Below are 17,687 nucleotides of genomic sequence, written 5' to 3' on the forward strand. Positions count from 1 at the left end.
TTTACAGATGGAAAATTGGGGGTTAGTGATGCCAATAAACTTGTAAGTGGCAGGCCTCAGCTCTACTGGACAGTAAACCAAAGAAAGGGCCATGCACTTGAAAAGTGTGCCATGTGACCTTGTTTAATGCTGATGACCACACACCTATTGCAGCACAGCTTTCATAACCTAACACACTCTAAGTCCAAGCATATGTTTCGTTTTATAAGTACGAGATAGGACTCCTGAGAAGGGGCCGGGGTTGGCCTGGATTTCCAGGTTCTACAGGAAGACCCTGTTTCTGAGGTAAGAACCACACAGTGGATCCCAGCATTAGTGGGTCCAGGAAGACTGGCCAGAAGGTGGCGCCCTCTCATAGCAAAGTCCTTCCTTTTAGCTGTGTCTGCAATGGAGTCTCATTACTGCTGGTCTTATCTGTCGCCAGCCCTTGTTTCATTTGGTCCAGAACATAAAGGTTTGTGCAGTCTTTTAATATTCAGTTTGCACAAAATAGTTCTACAGCTCTATCAGATGACAAAATTATTTTATCAGTATGCCTACCAGACAAAGCATATAGTACTTTGCTTTAAAATATAACCATTAAGTAATTTGGTGTCCCATTTTTGTTAAAGGGTGGTGAAGAAGTTTCTTCAAGTCAAAGGGAAACTATTATCATTGACATACTAATGTGATTATAATTGCGATTCCTTTTGGTTAAGCCTTTGATTCCATACTGGCTCCCAGTCTTTTTCTAGAACCTCTTTGCTGCCCCTCTATCACAGCACATTCCCTATAGTCCAAGGATACTGTCATTTCTTCTACAGCTCCTGGTGCATGCCATTGTATTCACAACCATCTACTCTGACTCGATGGGAAACTCACTCATTTGTGTATTCTCCATCCATCTTTGCTCTGTGGGGCTTACTTCAGAGTCAGACATAGAATAGCTATGAATTAAATGCTTGAGGACAGGAGGAGAGAGATGATAAGAACAGGGAAATGCAAAACAAACATAGTAAAAAAAAGAAGCTGAAATTTAAATGGACTATGCTCTGGATGGTTGGCATTAGTATTACATCACCACGTACATTTTTGCCTTAGCAATTCATTTTTAAAAAATAAATAGTTTTAATTAAAATTTTAAATTACTGAACTGAATTTACATAGGGCTTTATATAACCATAATAAAGAAAGCAATTCAGCATCCCCTAAAAAACCACAGTAAAGCCCCATCTATATGGAATAATGTGGCTGTGTTTAACAAATACAGAAGGGACACGAGGGTGAAGTCCCGGGACTGCTTTTCCAGATCAGCAGCACAGGAAACACTTACAGAGAATGCCACATCACAATTCATACCTCAAATGCAGAGCACTAAGCCCGAAGGTGGGGAGCTGTCAATTCAAGGTCTCAACTCCCCAGCCCCTGGAATTCCAATGACCACTAAAGGCTGTGATTTCACTGGCCTAGCAATATCAGAATAGAGAGAGACAGACATCAATGTCTGAGCAGAATCCTTTGGACTTCCCAATCAGTGGCCAAATTCCAGAGCACATAGCTCAGTACCACTGGAAAATGAAGAAAGCTCTGAATGGAGTTTCTGAAGATCAAGGAGACATGGCAGATGCAAAGGTGAATGAGAAGGTGAGAAGATGGACAGTTGTTAACTCAATTAAAGAGCACAAACGATGAACAAATGAACGGAATGTAGTCTAGTTAAAATCTGAAAGTGCCAGTAAGTCATGCTTGACACTGGGTAATGGAGTCATGGCCCTCTCACAAACTGATTCTAAAACGTCACAGGGTTCACATCTCTACAAGGATGGGACTGGGGTCCTCTTCATCTCTTTCAGTCATCCTGAAAGGTCCTTCTCTCCTGGTCTTCCTAAGGCTGAAGGATGCTGACACAGCAAAGCACACTGCATCTAACTTGGACCTTTTCTTCTGAAAGGGAAGTTGAAAATGAGTGATGCTGCTTCAAGCTTGAGAAGGCTGCTTGGTACCACTAGGAGTAAAAAAGGTAACCAAGTGTCTGTGAGCATGATCCAATCTACCCAGGTACCGATCTATCATTAGCTAGATCTCAAGAAAAATATTACTCCCTCATGAACCAGTGTCCCCATTCAGATGTGTTTTCAAGGTTTGTTGGTATAGCATGGATTAGTATATCATTTGCTTCATGATTAATATACTATTATAGGGACACACTGTTTTTAATCTATGCACCAGTGGGTAGTATTTAAATTGTTCCTTGCTTTGCTGTTAACACTAATGCTGATTAATTCCTAAATGCCTTCTAAATATTTATCCTTATTCTCACAAATTTATCCTTACTCTCACTACCTGTCAAACAAACATTTTCTTTTTTCTTTTTGAAACAGATCATTAAAAAAAAAAAAAAAAAAAAAAAAACCTACAACCATTCAACAGATATTGTGGATTATGGGAAATTTAGCCTGGACTGATATATCTATGACACAACACTTGCACCTAAGTTTCACTGACCATCTCAGAAAAGGAAGAGATAAGATTATACAAGCCAAAGGACCAAGAAATCTGCTATGAGGATGTATCTCCTAGAAATGACAGGAAGCTACAATCTCAATAATATGGCTGCCTAAACAAGACCTGAACCATGACAAAACCAACAGACAAATGGGGAAGGGCAGAAATCCCACAGGACCCTTGACAAAGAGCTATAGGAACTAAGGAATGCTAACAGTGGGAGAAATAGTATTCTCCAGGGCTGAGGTCCCTAATTAGTTATCCAGTTTCAAGTGGTCAGCCCGGAAATCACACATGCAAGTCATACCAAGAAGAATGAGCAGATGAGCAGGTTGTAGTTATGTATTTAAGGTGTGTGTGTGTGTGTGTGTAAAATACTAACAATTGAAGAATAAAAGAGCCCATGACTTCCAGAGAAAGCAAAGGAACATAAGAGGGATTGGAGGGAGGAAAGGGAAGGGGGAAAAGGAGGTACACAAGAATAATGTACTTAGGATTGGATCAGGTGGAGATTCTGTTTTGGTTTTAAGTAACTGCCTATACACTGCATTCTCATTAGCAGTGTATAACAGTTCTGTATACTCCTAAAGTCTTTTTAAAATATATATTGATTTATTTATTATGTATATAGTTTTCTGCCTTCATGTATGCCTGAATGACAGAAGAGGGCACCAGATCTCATTACAGTTGACTGTGAGCCACCATATGGATGCTAGGAATTGCACTCAGGACCTCTGGAAGGGCAGCCAGTGCTCTTGACCTCTGAGTCATCTCTCCAGTCCTCACTCCTAAACTCGTATCATCTGCTTTTTTACCATGTCATCTTAGTAAGTGTGACGTGATTTGTAAAATATTTTCTCTTGTTCTGTGGATTATTTTTCATGATTTTGATGATGCCTTTGGAAGTGCAAACATTTTCCATATTAATTCAATAACTATATACTTTAATTTTTTCCTTGTCTTTTGGTTGTATGCCTCAAGTATCAGAGCTCATTCCAAGGCTCTGATGTTTTTCACCTCTTCTCATGAGTTTTATAGTTTGAGTGCTAACATCTAGGCATTTGATCTACTTGTATTACTTTCTGTATATGGTATGAGTTAGGGGTCCAGATTCTTTCTTTGCTTATAGATAACAAGTTGTCCCTGGTTCATCTTTTGTTAGCATTTCTTTCCGTGTCACCGAGGACTTGAGCATACAAAGGCAGAAGATGGGCTGTTTCAACGACATCGTTGCTATGGCATGGTAAGCCAGCCTGACATTCATAGGACCATTTTCTAATGTCGGCATTTATGAAATGTTAGTTTTGAAAAGTCAGAATTAAAGTAAACTTGAGTCATCTCAGAAACTTTCCAACTTTTATAAACCTAATGACCCTTAAAAATGGTGTCAAATGAAAGTTCCAGAATATTCAACAACTGATGGTACACAATCATTGGGAAGATGTCTGGGAGGAGGGTTAGAGGCCAGTGTACAACATTCACAGTCCTAAAAACCTAAGGAAGTCACAGGACATTTCTGGAGCAAGATGAACCCTGAAAGAGAAAGGGATAAAACCAGGAACAAATCTTCTCAGGGAAAAGGAGTCATTTGGCCAGATATCAAAGTAGGCCAAGGTCAGAGCATTAAAAAGAATGTCTGCATCAGGCTCATGTTCAACTGTAACTCATTTTTTTTTTTCTGCTTAGTCACACATAGTGGATGACTGACATTTGAAGATGGATACTGCCAGAGATTTTCCTAGTTATCTTCCTTAAAGCTCATCAAATGTTTTTAATAGATAAGCCCTCAGACTATGGTTGATAACAGGAACATTTTCCTCCTTGTTCATCAGTATCCTGGAGGAGTTGTCAAGCATCTATTTTTTTCAGCATCATTATCACAACCATAAACTGCGTTTGAGTAAGGCACTGTGCCATACCCTTGCAATACAATGAGAAATTGGAGCCAGAACATACATATACACCAAACAGCAGAAAAAGAACTTGAAGCTGAAAATGGTAAAACTAACACAAATGAGTCACCTAAGTGGGAGAAGACAGCATGGTGGGAAGATTACTATGTGCTTGGATAAATGGGGTTTGCTTCATTTAGAATGGGAGACCTGGTTTAGATTCTAAATGATAAGCTCGAGAGAGTAGGAAGGGTTCGTGTTCTAGGTAGCTTGTCCTGAATACACAAAGATCTGAGAACTGTATTTACATTTTATAGCAGGAAGTGTAGAATACAAATTTTGAATTGGGAGCAATGGCCTTAAGATGAATTTAGAAAGAAACATTGACAATAGATTATTAGACTAAAGAACTTGGACTTTCTGTAGACACTGAACAGGTATAGGAAGTTACTATGAAATTCACAGTTACAAAGCAATATTTAAACCATAATAACAGAACAAGCATAAGAAAAATAAGATCAGGTGTAGGAAGTGACTGCATCTTAGGAGCTGAGTGTGGATAAACAGGAATAAAGAAAAGACCCACAAGCAAAGGGGGGGGGGGAGGGAGAACTGAGCAGGGAAAGTAGCAGCACTGAGACAAAGGGAACAGCCAGAAGAACGATGGCTTTGATTATGGACAGTGCCTCACGATGGTTGGAGACTTGGTTCAGAGCGATGAGATGGACTCTGGGAAACAACGGAGGGCTGCTTTAATAGCCAACTTCATATGGGAGGAGAAGGGAAGAAACGGGCAGGTGGCATTTCAAGGCTTCATGTTCTGCAAGAAGATAAATGAATGGTTAACTGGAGGACACAGGTGTTCATAGAGAATAATTTTCTAAGTGTAAGAATGGAGCTAAGAGAAGACAAAGTTGAAAATGTGGCCACTGGCAGTCACCAATAGAATGTCCCCTGAGATGCTGCAACCATAGAAAAAGAATATGAGGAGTTCATATAACATAGGAGGTTTAAAAAAGACAAGAATAGTCATGCCACAGATGGGTTCTGCCTTGAGAAAATGGTTGGCTACTACCACAATATTCATGTTACTATTGCACCAGTAGATACATCTTGCCAGGCCAATCACTATGGTAGCTCACAGGATTCACAGCTGGGTAAGATGATGATTACTTCTCTCTTCTAGTAGTACAAGTTGGGCTAAGTGCGTTAAAAACAACAACAACATAGAAGACACAAAGTTTAATGGGTAGAGAGGTAAGGGTTGGGGTGTGAATGTGATCAAAGTACATTGTATGAAATTCTCAAAATTAATTAAGATACTATTTTCAAATGACAAAGAATCAACCTGTTTCTGAAATACTGTGCTCTGGTATCAGTGGGTAACAATCTGTGACATCTTAGGAACAGATTTCTAAGCTAGGGATGGGATACTCCACTGACAGAAAGGAACAGCAAAGACGGGGCATAATACCAAGAAAGTAGCTGGCTTTGTGGTTGTCTTCCCACATACACAGGCAGAGTGGTGGGTGTTTTTTTCCAAGAGAAGCAGCAAGAGAGTTGGTCTTTCCACATTAATTCGAGGATGAATTTTCATCCTTCGTGTTTGCTTCAAAATCATTTTAGGGAACATTTATTGCATCTCCACAGGATTTATTTCTAGCTGTGCAGAGATATTAGTATGGCAGCTGACCCATTTTTCCTGAAAAGACGCAAATGTCAACACTGGCTTAGTCAATGGCTGCAGCCCAAAGGTTTGCCTCGGATTTTGCAACACAAGCAAGCTTCCTAAGACTTCTGAGATGGACAAGAGTTAAAAATCATCATAGCCACCCTGGTGGAGGCTCAGCCCCCAAATATAAGACATGGGAAGTACAAAACAGCAGGGCAGATGGTACAGACCTGTGCTCTTTCCAATATTGTTACAGATGTGATATAATGTATTTTTAGGGATGACCTTTTATTTCCTTGATGACTTTGAGTAAGTTTCATACACTTTGTAACATGAGGCTGTGTAATTAGAAACTTCCAAGTATGTCAATGAATTTCTCAGAGTGCACTTCCTCCTCTGAATGGATTTCATTTTCCTGAAACCAAAGGCAACAGGAACCCTGCCCTTTTGAAAAATCGAGTTGCTACTGAAGAACAGAGAATATCTTAGAATAGCTTGCTTAAGATTCTCAAGATAAATAAAAGCTGGCCAACATCAGCTTCCTGAAAAATGGAAACAAATAATGATCATTATAAGAGACAAGGTAAGTGTTTCCTCCCTCTCTCGCAAAAAAAGTTTTGATCAGAGCCATTAAAACCTAATTATGAGCCCTTTTGATGAGCGAATATTCATCAACACATTTGAACTCTGGAGCACTTTTACCAATACGTTTTCCAGTATGCTGTCTGTACTTCTTTCTTTCTTTTTTTGAAATGGAATGTTATTGAAGTCACAGATGTTGAAGAAAATACCAGCTATGGTTATATGGGAAACATTGAACATGATTTCAAACCAGAGAGATATAAGCAAAATACAGAAGACCATGTGATAGGTTAGGGATACAGCTCCGTGGCAGCATGAAGCAACCCTACCGAATGTGAGGGCCTGAGTTTGACACCAAGCATCACAAGGAAGAAACAGCTGATGGTACATGGTGGATAGGTCAAATGAAAGTTCCTTTTTAAAATCTAAGACTGGAAGAAATTCTTACCTCTTCCTTAAGGAGGGGCAAACACATTCTTGCTGAGACACTTTCCCCAGCCAAGCACCTCCATCCACAGTCTGATGTATTAACCAACGTAGAAAACACAGTCCGGAGGCTGTAGTGGAGGCAGATGCCCCAAAACTCTATGTTACTCAGTTTAGCATTTGGAGCCGATTTTTGATTGTTTATGATTTAGGATCCTTTGTCCCACCTTACTCCTTTTCCATAGACTCAGTTTGTCTTCAGGAAGACTGGATATCTATGGGGGACACTGGCTCTTAAGCTTTTTCTTAAAGGCAACATGTGCAGTGGAATCTCTCTCCAAATAATCCCAATCAATCCCAGCTTCACTGATTAACTTATTTGCCTCCTTACCTGTATGTTTCTCTCACACTAGGAAATTTTACTTGTTCCTTGCGTCCTGCCATTGTACTTCTCCCAGAACTTTTAGTTTGCTTATTCTATTATAGTAGTCTAAAGAAGAGAAGTGTTTTAGTACATCAGTAAGTACTGGTTTGGTTAAAACAAACAAACCAAGCTTTTTTTTTTATTTTCTCACTTTATTTCTAATTTCTTAGAGGGTTTTTTCCCCATATCATCTTCTAGATTTCTCTTTGCTGCTAGCTGGTTTGTGGATCACACATGCGTGCAAAACTAGATTCAGTGCCAAAACATTTCTGGTTTGGTCTAAGATGGAGTCATAGGGGACCAGATATACCATTCTAGCTAAAATAATAAAAAGTAGCTGTTTGAATAAATGAAACTCTTATGACAAAAAGTAGCCGTGATGTACGAAAGAGGATTACGAGAAAGAGGAGCTCCACAACTGCCCCAGTTTGCAGTCCTCAGGGCATTTTCAGGCTGTGATACAGAAGCAAACCCAGGTGGCATGCAGTCGATATGCTGGGGGAGGGGAACTCCAGGAGAAACAGGCACTTAGAATTCACAGGCATCTGCTGACCATACCAAGACCAAGGGAAGAAGCCCCCGGCAGGATGATTGGTAACAGTTCTGGGCATTCTGGCTGTTCCCATCAGTCTGCTAAGACTCAATTCAAGTCCAGGCTCCTACAGGATGATTGTTTAGAAGACTGTATGGATTTTTATTTCAGTAGCAGGAGCTCCCCAGCCCTGGCTGAGTGCTCATGAAGTGCTAGTCTGAAAAAATTTGAGAAACATCTGAGCATGGTGACCCATGCTGTAATCCAAACACCAGAAGCTGAGGCCAAGGTGGGAGGATCCAAAGTTGAAGGTCAAAAACCATACAGGCAAGGAAAGAAATAAGAGAGTCGGCAAAGCTGAGGTGCACTGGGGCAGTTTGAAGGAGCGATTGCACTGCACATGCTTTTGATGTCTTTTGAATAGAGCAGTGGTTCTCAACCTTTCTAATGCTGCAACCCTTTAATAAAGTTTCCTGTGGTGACCCCCAACTTCATAACTATAATTTTGCTACTGTTATGAATCGTAATATAGATATCTGATATGCAGCTCCTGTGAAAGGGTCATTTAACCCCCAGAGGGGTCATGGCCCACAGGTTGAGAACCACCAGAATGGAGTCTCTGGGGAGATGGACTGAGTGCATAAAAGGGGAGTGAGCCTGGGTGAGGAGGGAAGTGAGGCCTGAATGATAAAGCTGCTATCAAGTAAACTACAGAGCTGTTTTCAAAAGTACTTAACAGACAAAAACTTTATAATCCAAACAAATCAAAGCTATAAGAGTTGATTTAAATGAAAAAAGTACTATGTGTGAGTGTGTATACATGTGAGTATGTGTGTGTCTGTCTGTCTCTGCACTACCTACATTCATAAGCTCATGGGAGTCAGAAGAGAGCATCAGATGCCCTGGAACTGGAGATCGAGGTGGTTATGGGCCAACATTGGGTGTTGGGAACTGAATCTGGGTCCTCTGCAAAAGCAGCAAGTGCTCTTTAACCACGGAGTGTTCTTTCCAGTGTGTATGTTTATTATAAATCTTAATTTTAGGAATCCAAATATATCCAATCCTCACAAAAGAATACACAGAATTCTGATAGCAAAAACGAAACAAAACAAAAACCCTAAAACAAAAACAACAACAACAACAACAAAAAAAAAAAAAAACATGCATGACTAAGGGAAAACATCAGACAATGGCAAAAGAGGAGGTTCAGCCATTCCCCCTAACTCCCTACAGAGGTACTGTGTAAACACATTAACCAACACCCTCGGAGACAGTCCTAGAAATATTTGACACTAGGGAGCTAAAAATAAGCCTACTTCAAAGTCAGCATGAAAAGCTGAGATATAGTCTCCCCTAAACTCAACCAGGACATCAGGGACCAGTCCTCATCTGTGTCTCTCTGAGGACTGAAGGGTTTGGGCCACACTTGTGAGGCTGCTTCCAAAGGACCTGTCTTTGCATGCTAATCTACTTGGTCCAGCAGGCACAGCTACCTGGGACCATGGAGGGCAAAAAAGCATCTTTAAAACAAGTCCTCAGATCTCTTTCTGTATCTTCACAGTAGCTCAGCACAGAGTGATAGGTGATAAGGAATAATTTCTGCTTTTACCCGGGAGGGTGTAGGATGGATATCAAATATCTGACCTATTAAGCTGCTGCCCAAGAGTCTGGCATCTAACTTGCTTGCATCCAAAGGCAAACAAGGCAAGCAAGTAGGCATCCTCTAAAGCATGAGCACATCAAGGCTCCCCACCACAAACTTTACCCTAGTAATAGAAATAGGGCTCTCTCCCTGAAAGGAACTGAATTGTGCAATAAGCATCCCTTTTCTAGATGTTTTGAAGTCTACCTTTAATTTGTTGACTCTTGGGGCTGATAAGATGAGCAATCCTAATCCTTGTAGTTTAAATGACAGTGTGGATAAATGTTGTGTGGATCAACTCAACAGCTGAAGTCATCAATAAAGGCTCTTCTCTAGGTTCATCCTAGGAGGGCCAAGTCCCTATCTAGCATCCCAATGTTTTGTTTACTATCATAAAGACTAGTCTCTAACTTGCCTGTTGGGGACTGAAATTTGCCCTATTCTTTCGGGCGGCAAAAAGATAACTAAATTATTTTAAAGCACATGACGTTTAAACAAGCATAAAGACATTTACCATAGGTTCTTTCCTTGACTCTGAGTAGAGCTAGTGGGTAGTAAACCCCAGCTCCTGGATGTTTTCCTGCAGACAGAAAGGATACACATGAAGCAATCCTACTTTTGCAGATGCTGTGGGAGGGATTGGTTCCTACCTCTCATTTTCAGTACACACATGGGGAGTCAGTGTTTTCTAGGCTCCTGGGAACCACAGAGGAAAATAGATGTCAGTTTGGGTGAGCACAGAGGTTCAGGACATCCCTCAACCCCCTGTGTGAGGTTTAGTGAGGTTATCTCCGGGACAAGTCTGTGAAGACTGGAAGAAGTCAGAGAGCTAAGGGAGATGAAGAAATAAGGATATATGTTTCACACAAAAGAACAGTGAGTATCCACAGAAAGCAAAAGAATGCCCAGTGAAGGATTCAAATGCCAGTAATGAAGATGCTACAAAGGTGGGAGACCAAGGCTTTCAAGGTAAGAAATCCAAGTCTTCTCTGGTTCAATGGAAAGATACAAAAATGTAAAAGGACTCAAGTATATGCCATAGAACTTATGGCATGAAAGACAGTTGGTTTGATCAAACAGAAATTGTTATTGAATTTGATGATAGGCTACCAAACATATCCATAGAGTAGAAAAAGGAGGAAGAAGAGAAAAAGGAGGAGGATGGGTAGGAGAATTATACCAAGTAGAAACACAGGTCTATACAAAGGAATGCAGAACATTAGAAAAAAAAATGTTAACTGTGTGGATGAACACCACTTTTGTCATTTCTCTTTCAAAGACCAGTGGCTGAATGAAAAGCCAAATGTAGCATGCACTTTATAACATATAAAAGTGAGACTTCTGATAACAATAGCACAAAGGTCTAGAGGGGAGAGACAGGCATACAAGTAACCCGTTTCCACTTTAATAATGCAGCCAGCACAAACAAATGCAAATTCAACACAAAATAAGTAGAAGAAATGAAATAATCAAATCAAAGCAGAGGCAGAAGACACTTTGGGGGTGACAACTGTTTGCTTTACTGACAGCAGTGACAGTTTGATGAGCATGTGTGCATGCCAAACATCAATTTCAATAGCTCATGTACGGTATTTTGTGTCATTTATATTTCCGAACAGCTCTAAAGTGAAGACATAGAGAAAATTACAGACTAGGGTCAATTTCATGCCAACTCTAAGACGAGGAAATAAAACTGTCTCAAGAAAAATCAGGTAGCCTAAGGAGCATCTCATAAACTTCTGTCTGTATCCTGAACACAAGGCCCACAGAAAGGGAAACTGCCGTGGTGTAATATTTGGCACTATAACATGGCTGATATTTCCTGATGATCCCTTTGGAACTTAAGATGAGCCCCTCTCCTCTCAGTGCACAGTCTCACCCCCCCCCTCTCTCTCTGACCCACTGACACTACTCTGAGGTGAGATGGAGCAGATGAGGGGAAAGCACCTGCATGTCCATCTCCATCACCCCAGTATGCTGCAATCTGCATGCTGAGTTCCCACCTGGGAAACAGATACAGTATGAAAATCTCTACCTGCTCCACACCAGCACGAGCAGCTTAGCAATAGTGCAACACCCCTATAATATGTCAACGTGAAGTCACACAGCACCCTTTGCGAACTCCCTTGTGCTTCTGTTTAAAGATATGATGTCATACTGAAACAGGGCAGACTGTAACTTACTTTGTACTTACTGTCTCTCTCTGCTATACATACTCACATATCTTGATTATTGAAAACTATAATTTGAAATAAATAATGGGTAGCCTCAAAATATCGCAAAACTTATTAATTTGAAAGTTTTTTTTATTTGCAACCATCTTCTGAACTTACTTGTAACCAGTGTACTAGGTAGCTGACATGTTAGATTCTTTGGGTTAGTATCACTGCAAGTCAGTTAAGAACTTCTGCATATACAAAGATGCCATTTAACCTGAATTGCATGGCAGTTGCTGAAATAGATGAAAACCCAGAGACACGGGCCCAGGAATTTAAATAATTCAGTGTAGACATTCAATGCCCATTTGGAGATATATTGGTTTACTTTTAGAAAATAATTGCTATTATAAAATGTTGAGGTATCTATTTTGGAGGTATCCAGTCTTGTGTTGGTAAATGCCATCATTCCAGTTTGAAGGGAGAGGAAGCCTTGTTAGTTGGGATAGTCTTTCTCAATTCCTGTGCAGATAGTCCTGCTATGGCTGATTTCAAGTTGCTTTAACTGTCCTTGAAGCTGGAAAAAGGACACAGTTCTTCTGAGCTTAATAGTGAGCTGTGAGAGCATCCTGTGGAAAATATCTCATGTCTATAGCTCACACCCAAACATCTAACAGAAACAGCTAAACCCATGTATTTTATTCTTTATGGATGACTTGTCAACTGTGAAGCTACCCTTCATCTTCTGGAAGACATTCACCTGAATCATTATCTTTAGGAGACATTACCCAGCACAAAGTATTTGAAATATGGAGCAAATGGACTTCTTCCACAGAAATGTAGTTATCCAAAATTAGCTGAAATTAAGAGTGTATTGTGGACTATCTAACAAATGAAAAGCAAATAACACAAACAAGACACAACATTTTAATACTGATCCCAGACAAGATTAATTGTTAGTACAAAGGGAGAGTGTTAGAATAAAGCCACATGTATCTTCAATCCCAGACATCATGTGCTCCACTTTTTAATGGAGGGATAGGCTTCTGTTTGTAATTTTCTTAGGGATCAGTTTTGATTTGCACTAATACTAATAGGAATTAATGAGTGGAGGGAGAAAGCCATCTTTTTATGGTGTTGTCCACAAAGAGAGATTTTCTCCCAAGCTGCATAAGGAAAACTAATGGAAGAAAAGAAAAATTATTAAACTGGAAGTTTCAACAAAAGGGGAAGAAACCAAGAGCAATGACAGCTCCAGCATTTTAACACAAGTATAGCAAAGAAATCATAGAAGGAATAACAAAAGAGCAGACATATACCCAAGTTCTGAGTCTGACTGCAGCTGGAGCACTGAGGGGTCTGTGTCCCACTGCAGGGTCCTAATTGTGCAGCACAAAGGAAAAAGAACACAGAGAATTAACAAAGGAGGAGGGCAACAGAACAAACCAAACCGCATCATTCCTCAATGGCATGTACAGTACACACACAGAACATCCTTCCCGCCCCCCGGGGGTTGGGGTTATGACAAGAAAGGGAGGAGCCTGCCTTTCCTTTGAGAGACTGCTTGATATGAAATGATGCAACCCTTTCCATGGAAGAAAGCCCGGAGCCAGTTACTTCAGCACACACACACACCCTAAATTTATACTACAGATTGACGGACTCGGGTGTACGAGCTGCTGCACAACTCTCTGTCACCTCAGAGCCCAAGCCCTTCTTGGACCTGTAAGCTCTTCCATGGGGTAAAGGGAATTAAGTAAAGATGGACAAGGACAGTAACATCTGAGAAGGTCAGACTAAATGGAGCGTGACTGCAGGGTCTGGAAACAGTTGGCTTCCTCGGGTCAGTTACTACAAATACAGCACCATTACAGTTGAGACGGATGAGTCGTTTTATCAACACAGATTGTACCAAAACAGTTTCCAATGTTATCGTTTGTCTCCAAGGTGCCAGGGATTAATTATGTCTTAGATCTTCTGTATGTTTCATAACACACAGCACACAACGTAATTGTGAGGGCATCACCTTTCCCTTTCTGTTAATAAGATGGAATTACTATTCCATAATAAACAGTATAAATACAGACCTTCCTCAAGTAGGTTCTTTACATTTTTCAAGGAAGAATCTTTCCCAGTGAAGCAGGCATGAGATTTTCTGAGAGACAAGTGATGAACACTGTCTATGTCTTTGCTGTTGGGCATATGTGCTTCAAATCTGACCTGACTTACCAGCTGGGTAACACTGGGAATGCTGCTCAAGCTCTCAGCCTTGGTACCCCTTGGCTCACTAAAAATGTAGGCTTAACAGCAGTGACCTTGACATCTCTTGAGGGATCATGGGAAATACAGGCACTCAGGTCTCAGCCCAGACTTACTGGCTCCACACTGCACCTTCACTGTGTTCTCAGGTCACTGTGAGCATCTTAAGGTTTGAGAAGTCCTACTTGGTTTCCTGGTTGCAAAGACTTACCCTGGATCATAAAGCTATGTGTGCCATGCAGAACTTTCTGAACTTATTTATGACATATCTTCCCTTCTTGTACTTTAGGATATGCTGCAATCCTTTCTTCCACCAGATAGCTGCATGGCTTGGGAATGCACTTCTTTCAAACCTTAGCTCCTCTGCTCCTTCTTCAGAGATCTTCCATTTCTCTCCCAGATATTAAGTAGCATTTCTTACTACTCTCATTATTTTATCCTGCTCCCCCTTCTTCATAGTACTAATACTATGCTGGGGTTTCATTTTACATCCCTTTATTTATTACTGATATTGTTTGATTCAGGACACAAGTGTCTGCATGGCAGGAGCAACCACATCCCTAGAAGACAGAGATGTACCTGGAATTGCCCCTGTCACAGGTGTTAATATAGTGGAATATCTGTTGAATGAGTGCATGGATGAGTCATTCTCTGATGTCTGCATGGGTTAAATGCAATCTACCTAGGAAGTATAAACCACAATTTGACAACCATTAACTATGCTTCTTACTATCAATAATTGTTTTTTTGAGTCCCTGCCTTACTTGCCTGAGAGTTCTATGAACTCTGCCTGCAAAGGCAGATGGAGGAACTTGTAGAGATTTTCTGTTTAGCTCTGCCTATATGCTTGGCTCCTTACCTGGATGTTCTGAAAGAAGATTGTCCAAGTCCAGTGTGAACATGAACTGGCCATGTTTCATAGAGTAGCAATCCTAAAACCTTAAGGTCCATGAAACTGCACCAAATTTTTGTTTACATGCCAATTCTGCTCTAATAGAGCCATGGGGTCTTGGGATTTTACATTTTAGACAAGTTTCAGGAGATCTGAATGTTGTTGGTCTGTGGATCACACTGTGCATTAGGGTCTTGATCCTAAACTACTGTGAGGGCTCAGAGAAATATAAAATGCAGAGTCCAACTCAGAAATTCTGCTGTAGTAGGTCTGGAGTGCAGTTTGCATGAGTAACATGTTCCCAGTGGTTGCTGCCTGTGGGACAGTCTTCAGGGAATGACTGGGTAGTCGGAAGCCTTTCTGTTGTCAGCAAACAGAGAGCATCAGTTCTGCTCAGCTCCACCAATAGCTAAAGTCCAGTTTATATTAGCCTAGCCACTTCCAGCCCAAAGAACCAGAATGTCGGGGGCAGGATCCAGATATCAACATTACTGAAATCTCTCCTAATGCTTCTCACATGCAGCCAAAGGGATGAACCACTGCTCTGGATTCAGTCTGTGCTCAAGGAAAGCAGTTCTTCCTGTTCTAGATGCCAGTTTCACTTTGGTTCAAACAGTAGCTGGGATGGAAGCCATTATAAACACTCAAGGAGCTCTAAATAAGGACATTGCCTCTATTACAGACAGAAATGCAGCCTTTGGCTCTTACTGACTGACAAGCATTTCCATGTCAGCAGTGGGCTCGGTATAGCCAAGGTGCCTTCAGGTTTTGTTTGGACACAATGACCTTTCTTGGTATTTTCCACTCCTCTCTGCATGAGAAGAGTGCAATTATAAGTGGTCTTGCTGTTCTGTTACCTACTGAACCTGCTGTGCCCAGGAAGAGTACTAGTGGTCTTTGGATTTCTATCAGAATCATCTACTTAAGAAGTAAAGATTGTCTGCTGTTTGCATTTAAAAATATTATATATATATATTTAAAAATATTATATATATATATATTTAAAAATATTATATATATATTTAAAAATATTATATATATATATATATATTTTTTTTTTTAACTAAGTACACATTTGAAAACAGGTACCCTTGGAGTCCAGAAGAGGGAGTTGGGTCCCCTGGAGCTGAAGTTACAGGTTGTTATTGGCTGTGTAACCTAGATGCTGCGAACCAAACTCAGATCCTCTACACAAGTAGCACATGCTTGTAGCTGCTTAGCTTTCTCTCCAGTCCATGGTGTTTTCCTTTCTAACCAGAGCAACCGAGTTGTTCTATGCAAATAAATGTGTGGCAGCCATGTCCCACTCCATCAAACACTTTATTCAGCAAAAGAAACCCCCAGGGATCACCAGCAGAAGACTAGGGCATGAGAAAAGCCAAGGGCACTACCATGTGTGCTAGCTTTCTCTTCTTTTCACATTTCCCACATGATCTATAGAGAGGTCAGAATTACCCAGATGCACCTTTTTTGTTTTGTTTTAAGTAAAAAGCAAAGCAAAGTCTGTTCCTTAACTAGGCAAACACTGATTTGTGTTTGCAAGGAAGAGCTATGATATTGTGTTGTTTACCAAATTATCTCTGCTTAGATTTACAGAGAAGCTACAAAACAGGTGGCTGTACCTTAGGGAGGCCACATCTGGATCTCAAGAAGGAGTAAACCTAAAGCCTTTTAATATAAGAACATTAACATACACCATTTTGGCTTGTTATCCTCATTTTGGTATATTTTTATTGAGCCAATTGACATAAATATCGCTTTGCAACTTTATCAAGTTACTCTGTTATTGAAAGTAAAATAATACATCATGCTACAGCTTCTTGGAGGGTTTGAAATATTTTGGGGAGTTTATTTGTAGAAATGAAAGTAATACTATAAAGTAGTATCATATTTTTTTTTTTCATGTAAAAAATCACTGCATTTACCACGACAGTTTTGTGTTTCAGTTTTTCTGAGATGGTTCATTTAATGCATGCAGGGCACAGAATATTTTTGATCAGGACATTTGTTTACTTATTCAAGTAACACTTATGAAGTGACTCATTTGTAAGACATTGATGAAGGAGAAAGGGAATTCAAGCAAACCATAGTCCTCTATGGAGTGATAGGATGCACTCAAATGGCTTTATAGGACAAGGTAGAAAGCAAAGCATGATACATCAATGGCACCACAGGTATGCAAAGGGCCACAGGCTTGCACTTAAGAATGTGATTAAGTAAATAAGGGAATTGAGACATATGGATATTCATATTCATAATTATATACTAATAACATATACTAAGAAGAAAACCATTCCCATCAATAGTGCAGGACTTGGCATAGTTAAAAACTTCAATTAATACTAGATTGCAACTAAATAAATGCCACAAAAGGGAAAGGGATTAAAGATAATAGCAGCTATAAGTTTCCCTGCTAAGTCTTTTTTTTTTTTTTTTTTTTTTTTTTTGTATGGCTGGTTGGGATATAGGCTGGGCCTCATTTGTCCTTTGGAAGCCAGAGCAGGAGACACTTTTTCTCCATGGAGATCAGCGATTCCATTTGACTTAGCCCTTGAATGACAGAGTTAGGTTTGAACAAACACTCATTGTCTCTAGTGCCTATTTTATTGGACATGTTGGCTGAGTGACTCTATGAGACCCTGTAGACTCTAGCTTCCGACTGATCCATTTATCATGAGAACAATAACTTCTAGGCCAAGTAGCCATACAAATCAAATTGCCTTCTT

At 40.2% G+C, this 17,687-nt stretch overlaps 1 protein-coding gene across 12 annotated transcripts in view; it reads right to left on the minus strand.

The window, feature by feature from the left end:
• Dync1i1 (dynein cytoplasmic 1 intermediate chain 1) overlaps positions 1 to 17,687 on the minus strand; it is a 480,988-nt gene that overhangs the window by 224,076 nt on the left and 239,225 nt on the right. For 9 of the 12 annotated variants that reach the window (XM_051177158.1, XM_051177161.1, XM_051177156.1 and 6 more), the window contains exon 4: positions 13,130 to 13,189. The exons of the other annotated variants lie outside the window; for them this stretch is intronic. In XM_051177158.1, the coding sequence (XP_051033115.1) occupies positions 13,130 to 13,189 (60 nt within the window). The remainder of the gene's footprint in view (positions 1 to 13,129; positions 13,190 to 17,687) is intronic. 12 annotated transcript variants of the gene reach the window in all.

This window comes from Phodopus roborovskii, unplaced genomic scaffold (assembly GCF_943737965.1).
Source record: "Phodopus roborovskii unplaced genomic scaffold, PHOROB, whole genome shotgun sequence".
In the NCBI taxonomy this organism is placed as follows: Eukaryota; Metazoa; Chordata; class Mammalia; order Rodentia; family Cricetidae; genus Phodopus; species Phodopus roborovskii.